Source organism: Saccopteryx leptura, chromosome 8 (assembly GCF_036850995.1).
Source record: "Saccopteryx leptura isolate mSacLep1 chromosome 8, mSacLep1_pri_phased_curated, whole genome shotgun sequence".
Lineage (NCBI taxonomy): Eukaryota > Metazoa > Chordata > Mammalia > Chiroptera > Emballonuridae > Saccopteryx > Saccopteryx leptura.
In genome coordinates, this window is record NC_089510.1 from 84072536 (window position 1) to 84097190 (window position 24655).

General features: G+C 40.3%; 1 protein-coding gene across 6 annotated transcripts in view; it reads left to right on the forward strand.

The window, feature by feature from the left end:
• The window catches only part of PLD1 (phospholipase D1), a 337459-nt gene that overhangs the window by 107902 nt on the left and 204902 nt on the right, over nucleotides 1-24655 (forward strand). For 5 of the 6 annotated variants that reach the window (XM_066347950.1, XM_066347955.1, XM_066347949.1 and 2 more), the window contains exons 2-5: nucleotides 19767-19957; nucleotides 20220-20347; nucleotides 23680-23825; nucleotides 24048-24153. In XM_066347950.1, the coding sequence (XP_066204047.1) occupies nucleotides 19798-19957; nucleotides 20220-20347; nucleotides 23680-23825; nucleotides 24048-24153 (540 nt within the window). In that variant the 5' untranslated portion in view covers nucleotides 19767-19797. Of the gene's footprint in view, nucleotides 1-19766; nucleotides 19958-20219; nucleotides 20348-23679; nucleotides 23826-24047; nucleotides 24154-24655 lie in introns of those variants that run through there. The other variant, XM_066347953.1, reaches the window with a different exon arrangement.

Consider the following 24655-nt stretch of genomic DNA (forward strand, 5'->3'; position numbering starts at 1 on the left):
CTTTGATTGAAAATGATGGCCTTGCTGGGTAAAGTAATCTTAGTTGTAGGTCTTTGCTTGCTAGTTCATCATTTTGAATATTTTGTGCCAATATTTTCTGACCTGCAAAGTTTCTGTTGAGAAATCAGCTGACAGTTTTATGGGAGCTCCCTTGTAGGTAACTAACTGCTTTTCTCTTGTGATTTTTTTTTTTTTTTGTATTTTTCCGAAGCTGGAAACAAGGAGGCAGTCAGACAGACTCCCGCATGCACCCGACCGGGATCCACCCGGCATGCCTACCAGGGGGCAATGCTCTGCCCATCTTGGGGCATCGCTCTGCCGCAATCAGAGCCATTCTAACGCCTGAGGCAGAGGCCACAGAGCCATCCTCAGCACCTGGGCCAACTTTGCTCCAATGGAGCCTTGGCTGCAGGAGAGGAAGAGAGAGACAGAGAGGAGGGAGAGGGGGAGGGGTGGAGAAGCAGATGGGCGCCTCTCCTGTGTGCCCTGGCCAGGAATCGAACCCGGGACTCCTGCACGCCAGGCTGACGCTCTACCACTGAGCCAACCGGCCAGGGCTTCTCTTGTGATTTTTTGAGATTCTCTCTTTGCCTTTAACCTTTGGCATTTTAATTATGATGTGATGTATTGTGGGCTTCCTTGGGTTCATCTTGTTTGAAACTCCCTCTGCTTCCTGTACCTTTATGTCTGTTTCCTTCACCACATTAGGGAGGTTTTCCATCATTATTTCTTCAAATAGGTTTCAATCCATTACTCTCTCTCTTTTCCTTCTGATAACCCTATGATTCGAATATAAGGGAATATTTGTATGCTTCATGTTGTCCTAGGGGTCCTTAAACTAAACTCATTTGTTTGGATTGTTTTTTCTTTTTTGATGTTTCGATTGGGTGTTTTCTGCTACCTGTCTTCCAAATTGCTGATTCTTCTAATCTATTATTGATGCCCTTTAATGTAGTCTTTATCTCAGTTATTATTATGTTCTTAATTTCTGACTAGTTCTTTTTATGTTTTCTATCTCCAGCTTTATGTTTCCTACACCTTTGTTAAAGTTCTCACTGAGTCCATCTATTTCCCCCTAAGTTCATTCATTGAGCACCTATAACCACTGTTTTGAACTCTGTGTCTGATAGATTTTTTTTTTGGTCTCCATTTTTTTTTGTATTTTTTTAAAATTATTTTTATTTATTTATTCATTTTAGAGAGACAGAGAGAGAGAGAGAGAGAAGGGGGAGGAGCAGGAAGCATCAACTCCCATATGTGCCTTAACCAGGCAAGCCCAGGGTTTTGAACCAGTGACCTCAGCGTTCCAGGTCGGTGCTTGATGCACTGCGCCACCACAGGTCAGGCCTTTTTTTTTTTTTTTTTGGTATTTTTTTGAAGTGAGAAGTGGGGAGGCAGAGAGACAGACTCCCACATATGCCCAACCGGGAACCATCCAGCATGCCCACTAGGGGGTGATGCTCTGCCCATCTGGGCCATTGCACCATTGTACCTGAGGCAGGGGCCACAGGGCCATCCTCAGCACCCGGACCAACTTTGTTCCAATGAAGTTTTGGCTGTGGGAGAGGAAGAGAGGGATACAGAGAAAGAAGAGGGGGAGGTATGGAGAAGCGGATGGGTGTTTCTCCTGTGTGCCCTGGCTGGGAATCGAACCCAGGACTTCCACACACTGGGCTGATGCTCTATCACTGAGCCAACTGGCCAGGACTGGTCTCCATTTGGTTTAGTTATTTTTTTCTGGAGTTTTGTTCTGTGCTTTTATTTGGGACATGTTTCTTTGTCTCCTCATTTTGTTAGTCTCCCTGTGTTTGTTTCTATGTATTAGGTAGAGCTGCTACATCTGGTTTTGGTAGACTGGATTTATATAGTAGGTGTCCTATGCGACCCAGTTATTTAGTCTCTGTGGTCACTTGAGCCAGTGCTCCAGGTGTATCCCTTGTGTGGGTTTTGGTTCCTTCTGCTATAGTTGAAACTTGATTGTTTTTGGCATGTCACTGAGGCTGATTGGCTGTGAGGACTGGCCATGACTACAGAGGAGAGCTGTTGTGCAAGGTCTGACTTCTCAGAGAAGAATTTGCTTGAGTCGGGCTCTTGTGCCTACAGAATCTGAGGTTTGGGTGTGTCACTTGTGAAGGTGGTTGGGTGTTGCTCTGGTGTGTTGTGAAGTTGGCCACCAGATGTGTTGGTTCGGGGCCCTCTGCTGCAGGCCCAGATCAGCTGATGCCTGTGCCCTGCCCTGGGATACTTGGAAAAAGCTACAAAGTGATCTGCAGCTGGTTGCCACTTTTTCTGGGCTTAGAGGTGCCTTGGAGAGGCTAAGCTACAAACGGAGGCTGGCTGCCACTAGTGCCAGTCTTGGGGCTGCTTAGCAAGAGGTAGGGGGCACACCCAGGTCAGCTGCTTGTTTTGGGTTTGAGAACCTTTGTGAGATTTTAGGAAAGACCATAGCATGAATCAAGACAGGCCCTTTGTGTGGAAAAGCTAGAGGTAGCTTGGGTGTGCCTGAAATTTGGGTGTGGTAGAGTCTCAAAAAATCACCAGGTTGGGGAGACCAGTGTTAGCCAGGTTGATAGAAACTTAGACATGGTGTCTGTCTGAACTTGCAGGCTGAGTGGAAAGAAGGTCAACAAAGGACAGTGGCACCTGCCCACACTTTTGTCTAGCAGAAAGCTGCCACTTCAGCCTTTATCTTGAAGCCAGACAATTCATTTCCTCCCTGTATGTCCCTGGTATTTTTCCAGTTGCTGTCACAGTACTGGAGCTCAGAGCGAGTGAGTTCAATCGCATGTAAGTCCGGGCACAGGCCATTTGAGAGGAGTCCTCTGTTTGCAGCAGCCTTCTGTCTCAGCCTCAGTTTGCTCCACTACAATCCCCACTGGTTTTCACAGTCATAATTTATGGGGACTTCTCTTCCTGGCACTAGAACCCTAGGCTGGTGGCCCTGGTATAGGGCTGGGATCTCTTGCTCTTTGGAGGGACCTCTATAGTTGAGATATCTCTCCCAATTTTTAACCAGCACACATGGGTGTGGAACCAACCCATTCCACGTCTCTGCCCCTTTTACCAGTCTTGATATGACTTCTTCTCTATATTCTTAGTTATAGTACTTCTGTTCAGCTAGATTTAAGTTGTTCATAATGATAGTTCTGAAGTTTAGTTGTAATTTTGATGTAGTCTTGGGAGGAGGTGAGCACAACATTTACCTACTCAACCCTCTTGACCAATAATCAAAGACCTTAAAGTCATTTTAATAGAGATTAACTGTATCCTGGAAAATATATTTATTTTGCTCACCCACTGGATTACCAGTGGTCTAATTCTCTCTTAGTGAGAAAAATGTTTATATCATTTTATTTAGCATAATTTATCCACCAAATTAAAGTGCATTCCTTTGAATTCAGTATGTGCAGTTAGCTTCTTTTCCTAAAGACCCATCACAATGCATGACATTCTTTTCTTAGCTGTGGAAAATGAGATATTTGTTTAACAGAAGCATGTTATTTAAGAAGTCTGACCATGGTTTTCAATAATATTAATTACCTTTTTTTAATATAAGGAAGAATTTTCCCTTTGGGATCCTTATTGACTTAAATCAATCTAGTGGTTGTACAAGTCTCTCACTCATCACACCTGATAAACTTATTAACAAACTTGGAATCAAGAGAGGCCCTCCCATGTTTTCTCTCAAATACAAATGTTTATATGTGCATTGTCTTCACAGCGGCAGGAACAAATCTTACTTAGATGTTGACTCAAAATCCTCTCCTACATACCCTGGGCATTTGGGCTAGGTTTTTACCACCTGGTTGGGGTGGCTTAGATTGTGGTGTTTTCTCTGTCATTTAATGATTCTGAAATAATGTGTCTATTGTAAAGTTCTTAACACAGGTGACTCCTTACTAATTTCCCTTTCTAGATGAGGGAACTAAGCATGCAGGTGCCTTTGCCCAGTTAGTCAAAGCAAGAGTAGAAGCAAACTAAGTTGAATCCCATCAGGATGCTGTGTGACCTTGAGGAAGTCACTTAACCCATCTGTGTTCTCACTTTCCTTGTCTATAAAACGGGACAAGAATAATATCCAATCTGTAGGGCTGTTGTGAGGGCATGTTGAATTAATGCATGCAAAGCGCCTGGTCCCTAACTGAAACATAGTAAATGAAATGTGAGTTTACATTTATTTTTTTTAAATTTTTTTAAAGATTTTTTTTATTCGTTTTAGAGAGGGGGCTGCGGGGAGGAGCAGGAAGCATTGACTTTCGTATGTGCCTGGATCAGGCAAGCCCAGGGTTTTGAACTAGTGGCCTCAGTGTTCCAGGTTAACGCTTTATTTACTGTGACACCACAGATCAGGCTACTTTTTATTTTTACTATTAACTTCAACACAAAATGGATTTCTGCAAGAGGCAGGATGGTTCGGTGGTTTGTGGTGGTTCTAACACTATCCTAGCCAAAGTGTCCTGGTTAATAGAGCATGAGCTAAGGTAGGCTATACTGGAAGCAGCAAGAGTGAGGGGAGAAGAGAAGAGAGGCTGGGGCATGTGCAGGGTGGCGCACTAGCTGGCTGGCCGGAGCTTCACAAAAACCAGCTAATTGCTTGCTTACAGAGGATAACTTCCAGTGTGTGGTACCACTGTGCTCAGCACCATCGGACAAGGAGGAGTGGGAGAGGCACACCTCTGCCAGGTTTTGAACACCCCTGTTCTCACCGGTTCTATGACTTGGTTCCCCACCGCCTTTTCTACCCCCCCCCCCCATACACATAACTCGGTTCCAACATTTTTTCTGAATTCAGGAGCCTCAGGATGTTTAGCCGTAGGTGGGTGGAGCCTGGGTGCTGTAGTCACTGTAGCTCCTGCCAGGCTGTGTCATGAAGGCTATTCCGGAGCCCTGGCCCTCAGCCAGGAAGGAGAGAAATGGCTGGTGGTTTAGGGAAAAGGTGAGAGTGGAGGTGTTAGGGACGCCCACTGAACCTGTGGCACAGCCAGGGGGGCAGGCAGCACAGAGCCATTCCAGGGGGCCCGTGCACTGGGACCAGCCCCCCCACTCACAATGGTGCAGCCTCAGGGGGCTGCTGTGCTCCATGTCTTTGATTCTAAATGAGATTGTAAGGATTAGAAATGATACGTGTAGTGTGTGATTGATCAATCCGTGACTGGCCCAAAGTAGGCACTCAATAAATAACATATTTTTGTATCCAACCATATTTGAAATAGAGATCAGTTTCTGTTAACACTTGGATTTACCTCTAGAAATAAAACATCTGTTTGAGTTCAAAGATGATTGAGATGAATAATCTGGTTAGAACTACAAACGGTGATATTTAACCCTAGGACATATCAAAGGAAATGACAGAACCAGCTCATAGTAGAGAGTAAAGGCCAACCAAGGAGGTCAAAGGATTTAGGCAAAATCATGAGAACCGAGAAATGATTTAGTGCTAAAAATGCTTTATGTAATTATAGACTTGTTTTTGTTTTTAGCTAGAGAAAGGAGAAACATGGTCTCTAACTCCTATTCTGCAGACCCAGGGAGTCTAGATTACTTAGCACCATTATCTTCAGTCTTGACATCTTAGGGAGAGCAACAGTCGGTTTTAGGCCCCATGGAGGCTCTGATAGGTAACCAGGAAGGAAGGATAAGTCAGTGGGAGTTTGCTGTATTCTGGTGGCTTCAAGATCAGATTAGATATGGAGCCCAGGGGGAGGACAGTGTTTGGGAATCAAACTTCTATCTCTTGGAACCGTATAAACAATAGCAAGTCTACACTATGTCCATGTCATAGAGCAGCAGCTGAAACCCTGAGGTTGCTAGTTATCCAGGTTACACTGATAATAAAAATAGAGTGAGCCCTGACCGGTTGGCTTAGAGGTGGGGCGTTGGCCTGGCATGTGGGGACCCAGGTTCGATTCTTGGCCAGGGAACACAGGAGAAGTGACCATCTGCTTCTCCACCCCTCCCCCTTTCTCTCTTTCTCTCCGCTTTCTCTCTTCCTCTCCTGCAGCCATGTCTCAAAAAAAAAATGCCCAAGTTGGCCCTGAGCATTGAGGATGGCAGCATGGCCTTGCCACAGGTGCTAAAAAAAATGGCTCAGTTGCTGAGCAATGGAGCAGCAGCCCCAGATAGGCAGAGCATTGTCCCATAGGAAGCTTGCCAGGTGGATCCTGGTCAGGGTGCATGGGGGAGTCTGTCTCTCTGCCTCTCTTTTATTTTATTTGATAAAAAATAAAATAAAATAACAACAAGAAAGAATAGAGTTAAATTAGGTCATTTGACCTGTCCCTACATCACTGACATTTTATTATCGGTCCAAGGCTCATAGTAAGCCCTTCACTCATATTTGTAGAGCTGGTATTCTTTAAAACAACAAAAACTCAAAGATTCAAGTAAACGTCGAGTCATTTTTCCAATGTGTTATTTTCTCAGAATATATATGGTAATCTAGAATGCCAAATATTGTACTAAAAGTCAGCTAAACTGAAGAAATATTTATCCAAGGCTTCCTATATCACTGAGATTTAGTTTAGTGTTTGAATCCACATGAATGACTTTTGCACCGCAGGGACATCACATCAGTCCTAAACAAATCATTGCTGTAAGTTGTGTTTGGGGTGGTAAGGGAGTATGGATCCACCAATTAATGTCATCACAATGAGAAACAGGAAAACAAGTAATCCCTATAACTCGGGTTTTTGTTTGTTTGTTTTTTAAGAATTTATTCATTTTAGAGAGGAGAGAGAGAGAGCGAGAAAGGCTGAGGAGCAGGAAGCATCAACTCCCATAAGTGCCTTGACCTGGCAAGCCCAGGGTTAGAACCAACGACCTCAGCGTTCCAGGTTAATGCCTATCCAATGTGCCACCACAGGCCAGGCATCAGTTTGGTTTTAAGTGATCTAATTATAATTCATTTTAATTATAATTAAGATGTGAGTTTTGGTTTAGAAACTCATTGCATTTATTTTTCTTGGTAAACACAAATAACATTGAAACACTATGGGGGCCAGAACTTTGCGTGTTATTTTAGAAATGGAAGCAAATCACAGTTATTTTCATAGAATGAAGGTGGAAGTTTTTTCTTATTGTTCCTTTTTTAATTGTGTTATTCTAAGCGTATGTAAAGGAAGGAGTGAAGTCTTCTGGTGTCCAGCCCTCTGGTACTCCAGTCCCACCTCTGACAGGGTAAATAGCTGGACTTTGGAGTCAGATCCACCAAAGTGTGTCCAGCTCTATCACTTCCTAGCTCACTAGCCTTGGGCACATTGCCCACCCTCTCTAAGCTTCTCATCTTAAAGTGGGGGGTAACAATGGAACCCAACTCCTAAGATTGTGAGGATTCAGATAGGTCACGCCATTAATTTTTTTGTATCCTGTCTTGTATATAATACATACTCAGCCAATACAGTATTGGCTAATGCTAATATTTATTTCCATATTAATAGTATGGTTGATAATGTTATTATTGTATTTTGTCTAAGACAATTTGTTTACATATGTGTTATCTGGAAAGGAAAATATCTGCTCCCTTTGATGTCCTATTTTGCAATCATTTTGAAAATTAAGATCAGAAGAAAACTAAATTTTTCTGATTTCACCACTGAATAACTGGAGGTAATTAAATGTTCCCTGCAAAGATTTTTAATTCTCGTATTCAGCACCAGAAGGAAAGAAAAAAAACCTATTTAGTTCCCAGATACAGATGCAAACAGAAATAAAACACAGCTGCTGTTATTGCTCTATGGGCACTGTCTCTACTTGGTACCAAAGAGATAATCTTGCAGTATAATTTTATAAGGAGGTAACAAAATCAATTACATTATCTCAAGTGTAAACACTGAAGCTCTTACCCTGTTGCTGGTTAAGATAGGCTGTAACTATGGCAGCTGCTCACCCACCATTATATATTATTTTAGATGAAAGAAAACATGGGCTAATTAATGGAGATTTGGCTAGGAGTATATCTGGCCTTACAGCTTGATATTTAAGAAAGAGACCAGCAATACAATTGGTGGATGAACAGTCAACACAAAGCAACCATGAACACAAGTGAAGGCAGTGAGACAAATAATTTGGTTCACTTTTCATTATTAAATGGTAGTCTTCACAAAAGGATGAACAGTTTATAAACTGTTAGGTTCACTGAAATTTCATATGATCTTATAAAATACATTGCTTACAGAAACTAGGATATCAGGGAACATGCAGATACTCCAGTACTTTCAGCCTTTTGTATAGTGCATTTTCAACAATAAATGAGTTGATTTTGCATCTCATTTGCATAATCAAACAACTTTCTTTTACTTGTTTGCTTTTCTGATGTTCTTGTTTAATAAAAATAAAAAATCAAATGCTTCTTTTCTTATTGTTCATATTCATTTTGAAATATCTCCTAATTTTTTTCTGAGCAATACATTATGAACCATACAAATAAAAGGTTAAGAAGAAATTTAGGAGGTTGTAGGGATATGTTGTTTTCATAATGGTAATGACTATGGGGCTAGTAGGGTCTTTTCCAGAATGATGGTAATTACAGTAGAGAATATATTTTGATATTTTGTTGTTACAGAATTTAAACTTCATAGTAAGGATTAATTTATAGACATTCAAACCTGTAACATAAAATCAATAATTATGAATCTCTGTACCAAAGTTCATGAGATTTCAGAGCCAGACAATTCTGCTTTATAAACTCAACACCAACACAACTTAACTGACCTTGGACAATTAACTTCAACCGAATCTTTAAAAATAATCATAAATACCAGGTAGGGTCATTGTATTAAATAAAATTACTGCACTGAAATTGTGTTTAGCACCAAGTAAACACTTGACAATAAGTAAGAGGATTCCTTAATTTCTTTTCTCATTCTTCTTTAAGTTTTTCATGTGTTATGTTTTCATTCTCCCTATTTTTATTATTTTATTTTTAAATTATTTTTATTCATTTTAAAGAAGAGAGACAGAGAAGAGAAAGAGAGAGAGAGAGAAGGAGGGGAGGAGCAGGAAGCATCAACTCCCGTATGTGCCTTGACTGGGCAAGCCCAGGGTTTTTGAACTGGTGACCTCAGTGTTCCCTGTTGATGCTTTATCCACTGTACCACCATAGGTCAGGCCACCATTCGCCCTATTTGAAACAAGATATTTATTTTAGCTTGATCCAATTACTATAGTGTTTATTCCACTTATTTACCATATATAAATTATTCTGGCCTCTGTATATTTTTAATTTAACATTCATTTTTTTATTAATTTTAATGGGGTTACATTAATTAATCAGGGTACATAGGTTCAGAGAAAACATCTCCAGGTTATTTTGACATTTGATTATGTTGCATACTCATCACCCAAAGTCATATAGTTTTACATTACCTTCTCTCTGGTTTTCTTTGTGCCCCTCCTCTCCCCCCACCCCCTTCCTTCCACTCCCCACCCCCGGTAACCACCACACTTTTGTCCATGTCCCTGAGTCTCATTTTTATGTCCACATATGTATGGAATCACATAGTTCTTAGTTTTTTCTGATTTACTTATTTCACTTAGTATAAGGTTATCAAGGTCCATCCATGTTGTTGTAAATGATCCGATGTCATCATTTCTTATGGCTGAGTAGTATTCCATAGTATATATGTACCACATCTTTTTTATCCAGTCAGCTATTGAAGGGTTTTTTGGTTGTTTCCATGTCTTGGCCACGGTGAATAATGCTGCAGTGAACATGGGGCTGCATGTGTCTTTATGTACCAGTGTTTTTGAGTTGTGGGGGTATATTCCCAGTAGAGAGATTGCTGGATCATATGGTAGTTCTATTTTTAATTTTTTGAGGAACCACCATACTTTCTTCCATAATGGTTGTACTACTTTACATTCCCACCAACAGTGGATGAGGGTTCCTTTTTCTCCACAGCTCTCCAACACTTGTTATTACCTGTCTTGTTGATAATAGCTAATCTAACAGGTATGAGGTGGTATCTCATTGTAGTGTGGATTTGCATTTCTCTAATAGCTAATGAAGATTAGCATCTTTTCATATATCTGTTCACCATTTTTATTTCTTCCTGGGAGAAGTGTCTGTTCATGTCCTCTTTCCATTTTTTTTTATTGGATTGTTTGCTTGTTTGCTGTTGAGTTTTATGAGTTCTTTGTATATTTTGGATATTAGGCCCTTATCTGAGCTGTTGTTTGAAAATATCATCTCCCATTTAGTTGGCTGTCTTGTTTGTTTTGCTGTCAGTATCTTTTGCTGTGCAAAAGCTTCTTAGTCTGATGTGGTCCCATTCATTTATCTTTGCCTTCACTTCCCTTGCCTTTGGAGTCAAATTCATAAAGTGCTCTTTGTAACCAAGGTCCATGAGTTCAGTATCTATGTTTCCTTCCATGTAATTTATTGTTTCAGGTCTTATATTTAGGTCTTTGATCCATTTTGAATTAATTCTAGTACAAGGGGACAAACGGTAATCGAGTGTCATTCTTTTGCATGTGGTTTTCCAGTTTTCCCAGCATCACTTGTTGAAGAGGTTTTCTTTTCTCCATTGTGTATTGTTGGCCCGTTTATCTAAAATTATTTGACCATATACATTATTTGGTTTTATTTCTGGGCTTTCTATTCTGTTCCATTGGTCTGAGTGTCTATTTTTCTGCCAATACCATGTTGTTTTGATTGTCGTGACCCTATAATATAATTTGAAGTCAGGTATTGTAATGCCCTCAGTTTCGTTCTTTTTCTTTAGGATTGCTCTGGCTATTTGCAGTTTTTTATGGTTCCATAAAAACCTGATGATTTTTTTGTTCCGTTTCTTTAAAAAATGACATTGAAATTTTGGTGAGAATTGCATTAAATTTGTATATCGCTTTGGGAAATATAGTCATTTTGACTATATTTATTCTTCCTATCCAAGAACAAGAAATATTTTTCCATTTCATTGTATCTTTTTCGATTTCCCTTAACAATGTTTTGTAGTTTTGATTATATAGGTATTTTACATTCTTTGTTATGTTTATTTCTATGTATTTCATTTTATTTTTGTTGCAACCATGAAGGAGATTGTTTTTTTGAGCTCGTTTTCTGATGTTTCATTGTTGGCATATAGGAAGGCAATGGACTTTTGTATATTAATTTTGTGTGCTGTGAACTTACTGTATTGGTTTAATATTTCTAGTAGTCTTTTTGTGGAGTCTTTGGGGTTTTTGATGTACAGGATCATATTATCTGCAAAAAGTGAAATCTTTACTTCTTCTTTCCCGATATGAATGTCTTTTATTTCTTTCTCTTGTCTGATTGCTCTGGCTAGAACTTCCAGCACTACGTTGAATAAGAGTGGAGAGAGTGGACAACCTTGAATTGTTTCTGATTTTAGACAAAAAGTCCTCAGTTTTATGCCATTTAATATGATGTTATATGATGGTTTATCATAGATGGCCTTTATTATATTGAGATATTTTCCTTCTATACCCATTTTGTTAAGTGTTTTAAACATAAAATGATGTTATATTTTATTGAATGCCTTTTCTGCATCTATTGATAAGATCATATGGTTTTTGCTCTTTGTTTTGTTGATATGGTGTATTATGTTAACTGTTTTATGTATATTGCACCATCCTTATGATTCTGGGATGAATCTTACTTGATCATGATGAATTATTTTTTAAATGTGTTGTTGTATTTGATTTCCTAGTATTTTGTTTAGTATTTTAGCATCTGTATTCATTAGAGACATTGGTCGGTACTTTTATTTTTTGTGTTGTCCTTGCCAGGTTTTGGTATGAGGTTTATGATGGCCTCATAAAATGTGTTTGGCAGTATTGCTTCTTCTTCAGTTTTTTGGAAGACTTTGAGTAGAATAGGAAACAAGTCTTCTTTGAATGTTTGATAGAATTCACTAGTATAGCCGTCTGGCCATGGACTTTTATTTTGGGGGAGGTTTTTAGTAATTGTTTCTATTTCCTCCCTGCTTATGGGTCTGTTTAGACTTTCTGCTTCTTCATGACTCAGTCTAGGGAGATTGTATTATTCTAGGAATTTATCCATTTCTTCTAGATTGTTGAATTTGATGTCATATAGTTTTTCATAGTATTCTACAGTAATTCTTTGTATATCTATGATATCTGTGGTGATTTTTCCTCTTTCATTTTGGATTTTGTTAAGTCTTTTCTCTTTTTTCTTTGGTGAGTCTTGCCAAGGGTTTGTCAATTTTGTTGATCTTTTCAAAGAACCAGCTCCTTGTTTTATTAATTTTTTTCTATACTTTTTCTGTTCTCTATTTTGTTTATTTCTGCTCTGATTTTTATTATTTTATTTCTTCTTCTGGTTTTGGGTTGTCTTTGTTCTTTTTTTAGTACCTTAAGATGTGAAGTTAAGTGGTTTACTGGGGCTCTCTCTTGTTTGTTCATATAGGCCTGAAGTGATATGAACTTTCCTCTTATTACGGCTTTTGTAGCATCCCAGAGATTCTGAAATATTGTATTATTATTTTCATTTGCCTGTATGTATCTTTTGATCTCTGCACTTATTTCTTCTTTGACCCACTCATTTTTTCTTTGACCCACTCATTTTTTAAAAGTATGTTATTTAGTTTTTTAAAAGTATGTTATTTTTGTGGTTTTGTTTGCCTCTTTTTTGCAGTTAAATTCTAGTTTCAAGGCTTTATGATCAGAAAATATGCTTGGTATAATTTCAATCTTTCTAAATTTGTTGATGTTATTTTTGTGGCCCAACATATGGTCAATTCTTGAGAATGTTCCATGTACACTAGAGAAAAATGTATACTCTGGCACTTTGGGATGAAATGTCCTGTAGATGTCTATCATATCCAATTGTTCTAGTGTTTTGTCTAAGGCAAATATTTCTCTTTATTGATTTTCTGTTTGGATGAACGATCTAGAGCCATTAGTAGTGTATTGAGGTCTCCAAGTATGATTGTATTTTTGTCAGTTTTTGTTTGTAGGCCAGTCAGTAGTGGTCTTATATTTTTTGGTGCTCCTTGGTTTTGTGCATATATATTAAGAAGTGTTATGTCTTCTTGATACAATGTCCCCTTTATCATTATGAAATGACTGTTTTTGTCTCTAATTACCTTTGCTATCTTGTAGTCAGCATTGTTAGATATGAGTATTGCTACACCTGCTTTTTTTGGATATTATTTGCTTGGAGTATTGTTTTTCAGCCTTTCACTTTGAAATTTTTTTATCCTTGTAGCTTAGATGTGTTTCTTGTAGACAGCATACAATTGGATTTTCTTTTTTAATCCATTCTGCTACTCTGTGCCTTTTTTTTTTTTTTTTTCTGAAGCTGGAAACGCGGAGAGACAGTCAGACAGACTCCCGCATGCGCCCGACTGGAATCCACCCGGCACGCCCACCAGGGGTGACGCTCTGCCCACCAGGGGGCGACGCTCTGCCCCTCCGGGGCGTCACTCTGCCGCGATCAGAGCCACTCCAGCACCTGGGGCAGAGGCCAAGGAGCTATCCCCAGCGCCCGGGCCATCTTTGCTCCAATGGAGCCTCGGCTGCAGGAGGGGAAGAGAGAGACAGAGAGGAAGGGGGGGTGGAGAAGCAAATGGGCGCTTCTCCTATGTGCCCTGGCCGGAAATCGTACCCAGGTCCCCCGCACACCAGGCTGACGCTTTACCGCTGAGCCAACCGGCCAGGGCCCTCTGTGCCTTTTTATTCGCGAGTTTAGTCCATTTACATTTAGTGTAATTATTGACATTTGAGGGTTTCTTATTGCCATTTTATATATTGCTTTCTTATAGTTTTGTATCTTGTTTGGTTATTCTCTTTTCTTTTTCTATCATTTGTTTTTGTTTGATTGTAATCCATACTTTTTTTTCTCTGTTCCTTCCTTTTTCAAGCTATGTACTCCTGTGTTGGTTTTTTCAGGAGTGGTTACCATTAAGTAATGGAAAGCATACATATCATGTTCATTATAGTACATTATCTCATGAGTGTTTCTGCACTCCATCCTCCTTTGGTACTGTTAATCTTTGTCCTCTCCCCTTTTTTGTTTCTTTGTCATAGATTAATCTTGTTTTTATTGTGATCTTGATGAAGCTTTTACTAGTAGTTTTGTTTTGTTCTTTGTGTCTGGTCGGAAAACCCCCCTTAGTCTTTCCTAAAGTGGGGGTTTTCTGGTGATAAATTTCCTCATTTTTCTGTACCTGTGAATGTTTTTATTTCTCCTTTGTATTTGAAGGATAGCTTTGATGGATATAGTAAGTTCCTCTCTTTCAGAACTTTAAATATTGGGGTCCACTCTCTTCTAGCTTGTAGAGTTTCTGCTGAGAAATTTGTTGATAATCTAATGGGCCTTCCTTTCTATGTTGTATTCTTTTTTTCTCTGGCTGCCTTGAGAATTTTTTCTTTGTCATTGGTTTGTGCCAATTTCATTATGATGCGCCTTGGAGTAGGTTTTTTAGGGTTAAGATAACTCGGTATTCTGTTTGCTTCTTGAATTCAAGGCTTTAGTTCTTTCCACAGGCTTGGGAAGTTCTCGTCTATTATTTGTTTGAATATGTTCTCCATTCCATTTTCTCTCTCTTCTCCCTCTGATATACCCATTATTCTTATGTTGTTCTTTCTGATGGAGTCAGACAATTTCTGTAGGGCTAATATTTTTTTAAATTCATGAGTCTCTGTCTTCTTCTCTCTGTAGTACCTCTAGTTGCCTGTCTTCTATGTCACTAATTCTCTCCTCTATCTGGCCTGTTCTATTGGCTAAGCTTGTTACCTCGTTTTTCAGTTCATGAATTGAGTTTTTTGTCTCTATTTGATTTGTTTTCATAGTTTCAATATCCTTGGTGAAGTATTCTGTTTGTTCATTGACTTGTTTTTTGAGCTTCCTAAATTTCCATTTGTACTTTCTTGTATATCCCTGAGTATTTTTAGGACTTCAATTTTAAATTCTCTGTCATTTAACTCCAAGGTTTCTAAGTTATTGAAATTATTTTCTATAGATTTTTTTCTCATCTATCTGAGCTACATCACTGTCTTTTGTATCCATGATATTCTATTTCTTTTTTTTAATGCCATTTAAGAATGGTATTGGTAATAACACTAATAAGAGTTGATAAAAAATTTTTTTTGAGAAAATGCAGTGAAAAACTGAAAATTCTATTGTGCTAAGTGGAACAAAAAATATGGAGAACAGAGTGAATGTGTTGGGGGTTAGTGACAAAGAAGCAAAAAATGAAGCAATAACCCACAAAATTTCACAAGGAAATAATTTGGATCAAGAATAAAATAATTTGTTTGTAAATGATGGTCAAATGAGAGAAATAGTGTATGAGAAAAGAAAAAAAGAGAAAAAATAGAAATACAGTGAAAAATGAAAATTCTATTGTATTCAGTGGCACAAAAACTATAGAATGGAAAGCCAGAGTTGGAGGAAATGCTAAGTACATAAAGAGCGAAGTAAAAAGTACAGAAAATGCCACAACAAAAAAATTTAAATCCAGAATTAAAGAATTTGTTTGTGGGTAAGATTTGAGTGAGAGAAAAAGTGAACAAGAAAAGAAGAAACAAAAAGAGAAAAAAAATTATGTTATGTTTTTTGGAATGTAACACTCATAGGAAAAATAAAATAATGGAAAATGTAACACTTATGGGTAACAACATTCAAAACGAAAAGAATAAAACAGAAAAAGTATAAATGGACCAAGATGGAAAGAAAAAAAAAAATAAAAAATACAAGAAAAGAATGGAAAAAGTTATAAAGACTGAATTTTTCCTGTTTTTTTTTTTTATAATAATTTTATTTTTTTAATGGGGTGACATCAATAAATCAGGATATATATATTCAAAGATAACAAGTCCAGGTTATCTTGTCGTTCAATTATGTTGCATACCCATCACCCAAAGTCAGATTGTCCTCTGTCACCTTCTATCTTGTTTTCTTTGTGCCCCTCCCCCTCCCCCTTTCCCTCTCCCATTCCCCCCTCCCCCCCGTAACCATTTCCTGGTTTTAAGAAGTTATCTTTCTTTTTCTTTCTTCTCTCTCTTTTGGCTGGTGGCGCTGTACCCCAGGTTCTGCCCTGTGGCACTCTTAGGCAGAGGGTTGATGTGTCGCTATGGTGATGACATAAACTAGGCCTCAGTCCCCTTGGTAGGCGGGGCTTGTTAGTGTTTGCAGACTCTGACAATGGGAGTGTTCATTTTCCCGGAACCTCTCCCCAATTCTCTCCTTCCTGAACCAGCAGCCTGGGACCCAGCTGTGAAGTTTCCCCAGCCATTGCCTGGAGAGCAAGAGTCTCTAAGAGCTGCCAAATCCCTTCTCTATCCCCACTCAGCACAGGGTTCTGGGTAAGGCTTTGCCAGCCAGAGCTGCCAGCAAAATCAGGCAGGGCTGGGAGCCGATCGCCTTTCAGGTGTCTTTCTATGAGCCTCCAGGCATGTCTAGTATGCCTCAGCTCTCTGCAGGTCTGCTCTCCAGAGGCTGTCTACAAGCTGCCTGCACACCCTTCCTCTACCACTTCCACAGTTCTCTTCCCCAGGAGTGTGCTTTGTTAGCCTGTATGGCAGGTGCAGGCGCTGCACCCAGACAAGTCTGGGTGTAGGGAAGCTGGCTTTCGTGCACTTCCTGCACTGTAGTTTGGGAAGCCGGGATAATTCAGAAACTCTGGTCACAGCCCACACAGAGGGTCACTACTGACAGTCTCCGACCCAGCCCGTTCATTCAGGAACAGGAGCACCCACACCCAAAGCGCCAGGTGGATCCACTCGCACACTGCCCGCACTCGCCGACCTGGAGACCAGGAGCAAACAAGTCAACTGCTCGCCCACCTCTGCCGGGGTCTGCTGCTGGCATTAGCTCCCCGTGGGCTGAGCCACTGGCACACTCTCTCCTCAGCTTGAACGTCTCTGCCCTAGTCTGGGTTTTCCCATGCCCTCAGCCCCCGCTTTCTCTCAGTTCCAAGTGAAACAGCCCTTACTCAGGTCAGTGAGGAAAGCAGAATACTCCGTTTTCCGTCTTATTTCCTTCAGAGTGGGTTATATAGTCAGCCACCTTTTCGCCCAATCATACCTTTGTTTGATGTATGTGTATTTCAGATGCTCCTGAGATTTTTTTTCTGTCTCTAATTGTTGAATTTGTTGAAGTTTCAGGGAGAGGTATTGGCAGTACTCCTCATGGTGCCATTTCTCTGACATCACTAACATTCATTTTTAACATAACACTCTGTTTAAAGTCATTTGCAGTAACCCTGGTTTTCCTTTACCATGTTAATAATGTTGGCAAGTTAATCATAAGACCATTTCATCAATAGAAAATACCTAAAGGTTTTACAAATTCACAAGCAGCAATGATATTATGTAATTTCTTACATGATTTTTCTTGTCTCATATCCTCTAAAAGCTTTTTATTACCTTGTATTTTAAATAAAGCAAGTCTTGGCTCATGGTTAGCATCTAATAAGTGTTTGTGAAATGGAGAAGGAAGGAAATAAATATTTTTAACTGTGACTAGAGGCAACAGTTCCTCAATGGAAGACAAATAGACTTTGATTAAATTATGCAGGTTAAGAACATTCTGCCACTTGCTTCTCGTATTCATATGAAAACTATTTGGGTTAATTTCATGGGGTAGGAGAAGTGTTATATTAATTACATTGTAAGAGAAGGCTGAACAATTTATAGCATTTTTTATCTATACTTAGGGTTTCAATTTTAGAGGGACCCTAGAAATGAATTGGCTCAACCTCCTTAAATTATAGACGAGGAAAGCAAGGCCCTGAGACTTTAAATGATTTCTTGTGCTGAGCTGCAAGAGGAATTCATTTCCTATTCTTTTCATTTCAGTTAGCCTCTTGCCTGAACACTTGTTGTTGTTGTTTTTTTTTTGCTTTTTTGTTTGTTTTTTGTATTTTTCTGAAGTTGGAAACGGGAGGCAGTCAGACAGACTCCCACATGCGCCCAACCAGGATCCACCTGGCATGCCCACCAGGAGGCGATGCTCTGCCTATCTGGGGCGTCACTCTGTTGCAACCAGAGCCATTCTAGCACCTGAGGCAGAGGCCATAGAGCCATCCTCAGCGCCCAGGCCAACTTTGCTCCAGTGGAGCCTTGGCTGCGGGAGGGAAGAGAGAGACAGAGAGGAAGGAGAGGGGGAGGGGTGGAGAAGCAGATGGGCGCTTTTCCTGTGTGCCCTGGCCGGGAATTGAACCCAGAACTCCTGCACGCCAGGCCGATGCTCTACCACTGAGCCAACTGGCCAGGGCCACCTGAACACTTGTTTTACTAAAACTTCCATCTATTCCAGGGACACTTGTCTATCTACAAAAATATACAGGAAGATAAAGACAAAGATTGAGAACATCAGCTCCTGAATCAGATCTGGTTTCAGATCCCTTCTTCTATGTGACCTGGGGCAGATTGTCCAAAGTATTCAACACATCAACCTAATATCTACATGCCTCAGTGTCCTTATTTATAAAAGAGGAGTGACAAACTCTTGTCACCTTCAAAGTAGAGATAACAACCCTTCATAGATTTATTATTGATGATCAATGTAATAATGTATATAAAGGGTTATCACCCAGCCAGATGTATACTAAGCAATTGTATGTTATTACAATATAAATTGGGAGTGGGGCCCTGGCTGGTTTCTCAATGGATAAAGCACCTGGCATGCAAATATCGTGGGTTCAATCCCCAATCAGGGAAGCAACCATCACACATGTGCTTCACACATGAGAAGCAACCATCTGCTTCTCTTCCCCTCCCTGTCCCCTTTCTCTCCCTCTTCCCCTCCCATAGCTAGTGGCTCGATTGGTTCAAGCGTAGCCCCGGGCACTGAGGATAGCTCAGTTGGTTCAAGCATTGGTCCCAGATGGGGGTTGTCGGTGGATTTCAATGAGGATCCATACAGGAGTCTATCTATCTCCCCTCCTCTCGCTTAAAAATAAATAAATAAATAAATAAATAAATAAATAAATAAAATAAACTGGGAGTGGGAGAAAAAGTTGAAGGGAAGTGATATAGGTAAAGATAGTCCTATATTTTGCTAATAGTAGGCCACAAAGTTGACTCCAGACACGATTGAATAGAGCCCACAGAGAACTTAGTTATGTTAATTACATATGTAGTCAAACCAGAACCATTCTTTTCTACTGCCATCTTGGAATTTCCAGCCAAGATCTTTTTCTACCAGACACAAAAGTATAGGTTTAGAGACTTGCTGAGTTACAGTAAGGGCTGCTTGAGTTGGCAGGCAACTCTCTTAACCTTTTCCACAGAGCCCTCTAGCTTTTTGATAGCACCTGCAGGAGAGAACCCGGCTAGGTGTCATCCATTCAGCACGTTCCATTCTGGGAGGACCAAGACCTTGGAGAATGCCAGGGATGAATTTGGCTCATGTAGCTTATTTCGCTCATCACGTCAGATGTTCCTTAATCACAGAGGCCAGCCTTATTATCTTTATATAGTCACTCTTTGCATCTTACAGAGAATGATTATATGTGCTCAGGAAATGTGTGTGATTTGCAGTACTAAATGAACATGTGTGCAGGAGTTACTGGTATGAAAGCCCTTCTGTTTTAGGGCCAGCTGTAACAGAGAGGTTGTTCCAGGCAAGACAGATTTTTTTACCCAACTCTGATGACTGTACTCAAGGCTTAAATCTCAGTGTTTTAAATGAAAAATAAAATCTATATGAACTCCTCTTCTCTGGGTACCAATGTGCAATGACTTGTGTTATTAAATGTCAATGAAATAGAATGAGTTTTCTTTGAAAAGGAAAGAAGTATAATTCTAATATATCTTTGTAACCCTTTGCTTTTTCCCAGCCCCTTCGTTTTTACCTTGTCCAAAGCCAACATGTCACTGAAAACTGAGCCAACAGTAAATATATCTGCACTGCAGAAAATCGCTGCTGACATGAGTAATTTGATAGACAACCTGGACACTCGGGAGCTCCACTTTGAGGGAGAGGAGTTGGACTATGATGTGTCTCCCAGGGATCTCAAGATACAGGAAGGTAAAGACTGATGGTCTGAGCCAGGAGAAGGCAGCTTATCAGGGTGGCTTGGCAGAGCACAGATTTGAAATAACCAGCAAATGATTGATCTCCTTTGCTGATGTCATAACACTGGGCTGAGACTGTTTCATTAACTGTTTTCTCGTTGTTACATGTTATTATTTAAAAAGATGCCTGCAAAAGGCAAGCTATGCTAATACCATGTATTCTGGCAATCTCATTGTGTTCTTGAAGTAACTTTATTTACTTATTTGTTTTTTAGTGTATATCCCTTTCTCTGCTATTTATAAGACTCAAGGATTTAAGGAGCCTAATGTACAGATGTACCTTTCTGGCTGTCCAATAAAAGCTCAAGTTCTGGAAGTGGAGCGCTTTACGTCTACATCAAGGGTCAGCGCGTTTATGGACTTGTATTAGTCAACAAATACGAACTAACACACTGCCATTTTCCTTCCTCCCAGACATGCCGATGTTTTTACTTTTTGTTGTTGTTGTTTGTCACTTCCAAGTCCTCATCACCTCTCAAGTTCTTGCTTTCTTCTCATTTAGTCTTTATTCAAAGATGCCTTTTTCCCTATTCTGGAAAATGCATTTTTCTTAAAAAAAAAAAAAAAAAAGGCAATTTAGAATTTTAAAAAATTGTACAGTGCCTCTCCTAATCATTCTTGCTCCCAAGTTTTCAATGTGGACTCCTGGGGAAAGCCATTCCATTTAGAATGCCAGATATATGCCAAGAAAAAGTTTAGCTTTCCTAATGCTTAAGTAAGAACAGGATAATGCTACCTGTCTCTTGAAAGAAAAAAAGAAAGCCAGGATGCTGGGTTGGTTAGAGCCACTGCCTTTGGACACCGCTGAGAGAATTCTGACATGCCCGCCTCTCTGAGTCGTTCCTGGCACCTACCCTTTAGACCCTGTCACGCCCTCTCCCTTTGAGCACTGGAATGGCCTTGGGAGTGAAATGTCTTCAATCAAGCAAAGTGACATACCCTGAAAGGGATTGAACGAGGACTAGCTGTGAGCGTAGCTGCCTTTGCTCAGTTGCTGCCTGGACTAAGCAGTTGTGAAGTCTTATGGATAGGGAGGGTTGCTGCAGGGGTTGGCCTTTGTTTCTTCAGGATAAACTCAGGTCATGGCAGAGTAAGGCCACCATCGTCTCCTGCCTCTGAGGAAGTATGGAGTAACCTTTCTGCCCGGGCAAGCTTTGCCTTTCCTTTTTCTTTGTTTGGAAGGGTGACATGTGCTGCCTGGGTCCTCATGGCTTTGCCTAGTGGTCTGTCCCGACCAACCTGTGCAATCCTGATTCCTGGTTTGCCCCCACCTTGGTGTACAGCCTTTCCTCTAGACTCTTCCTATGAGTGGAGTCCATACTCCCTGGTACACCACCAAGCATTATTACTCAGGGCTCTAAGAGGAAATTTGCCTTTCAGTTGCCTACCAGCTTTAAGACTGAGAGGCAGTAATGTGAGGGTTAAATGCATAGACTTCAGAGCCAGACTGCATGGTTTAATTTCTGTCTGCTTTGTGATCTCTTGCCACTGTTCCTTCAGGACCAGGGAAGTCTTCACAAGTCCCAGGGGACTCTCCTCTCCTTGTGGTTTCTTCCCCCATCACACCTTCACAGGCAGTTCCTTTATTAAGGCTGCTCAAGTTATTCCAGTTTCAATTCCAGTAATTCTGCTGGGATGTTGTCTGACAGAAGTGACACTCAGCTATACAGCATGTAGTATTGAACTTCACAGCTGGCAGGCTGCACCATAGCTTCCAAAGCTTTAAAATCTTCAGAAAGGACATAGTCTGTTTCTATTGTATAATACTTCCTCACTATTGTTAAGAAACTTAGTGTACAAAGTTTGGTTTATAGATGATGGATAAAAGTTGGCATTTGCAATGTTTGGTAAGTATTCAATTCTCTTATGTCAGAATGTATAATCTTAAGAAATGTGGCAGCTTGCTTAAATTGTATAATTTTAAAAAATTAATTTGACTTACCTAATAGCATTTTTCACTTGAATGCAAAGTTTCTGGCCACTCTTAGTTCTCCTGCATCCTTTGTGAAGCATGAAGCAGGATGATGCCTATAATGTTGTCCATTGTGGAAGGCAGCGTGTAGTATTGAACTAGGATTTGGTTCCTTCCACTTCTGGTCATAGTGACCATCATGGATCCTCCCTCGAGGCAAAGCGAGTGCTACATTTTAATATTTCCCAGTGGTATGGTTGGATTTCAGATTTAAGAGTACAAGTTACATCAACTCTTGTGCTCATGTTTTATATACTACATCTGAACAGAGTGGTCATGCTTTAGAAATCTGAGCAATATGCCAAACATCAGTAATGAACGGCCACAGTTCAGGAGTTGCACATGGGGTTGCTAACACGAGGGCCTGGAGAAACTAGCAGAGTCGGAGGCATTTCCTCTTCCATCGCCAACAGCGATGGCACCCACGCCTCCTGGCAGGGGCCAGTGTCTTCTAGGGGGTCCAGACTACCAACTCTTCTGCCTCCTCCCCCCGCCACACTGTGGGAGCTTCCTTCAAGATCTCCTGTGTTTCATTTATAAATATCTCTCCTTCTGTCTCCTGACACTTTCTACTATACCAAAACTTCTATCTCCCAGGGCTCTTAGCTCTTGTAACTGAAATAACTCACTTGTCACCAAGATATGTTTGCATCTTAATAAGACATTTTTAATTTTTAAATGGATATTCATTTTAGTTAAGTTTCTGAGGAAAATAGTTTGTGTGCAGGAAGTATCTGGGGAAAATATTTTGTGTTTGCTCTTTCCCTCCGATGGACTTATACCTTTCTGGGTACTGGCAGCGCTTCAGGGCAGTTAGGATGGACCTTCAAACACACTTCAGAGGCAGGCATGATGCTGTTCGTAAAGGGCAAGAGGTGGGCTAAGATAGTGTTCCTGGAATCCATTTCTCCAGCTTCTTTTCCACCTACTCCAGCTGTCTGCCAGCTTCTTATACTTTTGGACCATCCTCGGATGGCTAATTTGGGACTTCACTCACTGTCTCTTTGACTTGGTTTCTTCTTTCAGGGGTGTGTGTGCCCATACATGTGTGTGTGTGTATTTGGAGCCATAGAATGTATGGGAGTTTTTCTTTAGTGCAATTCTGAGTTTATCGTCTGTATATTATAAGGCAAACATTTAAGAGAATATTCTGGCCCTGGCAGTTGGCTCAGCAGTAGAGTATCAGCCCAATGTGTGGAAGTCCTGAGTTCAATTCCTGGTCAGAGCACATTGGAGAAGCAACCATCTTCTTCATCTCCCCCCCCCTCCCCATTTCTTTCTCTCACTTCTCTCTCCTCCCCTCCTGCAGCCATGGCTTAAATATTTCAAGCAAAGTAGGCCCTGGGAGCTGAGGATGGCTCCATGGCCTCACTTCAGGCACCAAAATAGCTCTACTGCTGAGCAATGGAGCAGTGGCCCAGATGGGCAGAGCATCACCTGGCAGTGGGCTTGCCAGGTAGATCCTAGTCGAGGCACATGCAGCAGTCTGTCTCTGCCTCCCCGTTTCTCACTCAATTTAAAAAAAGAGAGAATATTTTGTAATAGTTGATTTTGAAAACGTATTACTTAAGTACTTAGCAAAAATAAGTAGGTTGGATTTAAGGGTACTTCTATGTTACTTATTAGTTATCTATTGTTCATTGAGAGATCTTGGAATTTTTGTTGTTATCTAAACTACTAATCATTTTTATTTATCCCTGTAGGTACGAAGTATCAATCTTTACACTATTGAATTAACACATGGGGAATTTAAATGGCAAGTTAAAAGGAAGTTCAAGCATTTTCAAGAATTTCACAGAGAGCTGCTCAAGTACAAGGCCCTTATACGAATCCCCATTCCCACTAGAAGGTAATTATTTCAGAATTAATTATAAGGTTATCCCAGTGTCCAAGTTGAGTGGACAGAGTATTTTATTCATATTATGCGTTCACTGTCCATTGTTGGTGGATATTTTGTATTAAATAGGCTCTTCTAACAATAAGCCATCTCATGAAAAAATAGAGTCATGGCTCAAAGAACATCTAATAAGTGTTTGCATTGCGTGTGTGTGTGTGTGTGTGTGTATTTTAGACACACATTTAGAAGACAGAATGTCAAAGAAGAGCCTCGAGAGATGCCAAGTTTGCCCCGTTCCTCAGAAAACACGATCAAAGAGGAACAGTTCTTTGGTAGAAGGGTAAGTCCTTCACTATTCTGATGTTCTGAGTGTAGTTTTGTGGCACTGTAGAAACATGGCATATACTGAGGGGTGAGGTAGGTCTGGATGCAACTCTTCTTGCCACTGATCCATCACCCGTGCTGGTCTCGCTTCTCTGGAACTAGTTAAGCAGCCCGTTCTTTTCCAAGCCATTCTGGCCCTGGGGAGGTTGCATTTTTCCAGAAGAAGGAGAAGAGTTTTTATTGGTGTTATAAAGGAGCAGTGTTGTAAAGAAGCTGTTTTCCCTGCAGGAACTCCTTTGGGCTTATTGTGAGTCAAAATGAGCTCATCATTGAGAGTTTTGAGATCTACTTTTTAAAAACAATGTCTTTTCATACAGTTGCTTCAGAATTGGTAGTAGTTTGTCCTAACTGTATGTAAAGTCTTATTCCCACACTGTAGATGAGGCAGTGGGGTCTAGGAAGAGCAGGTCAGAGTCATAGACATGCACATCAGTAGGACCGAACTCACCCCTGCTCTA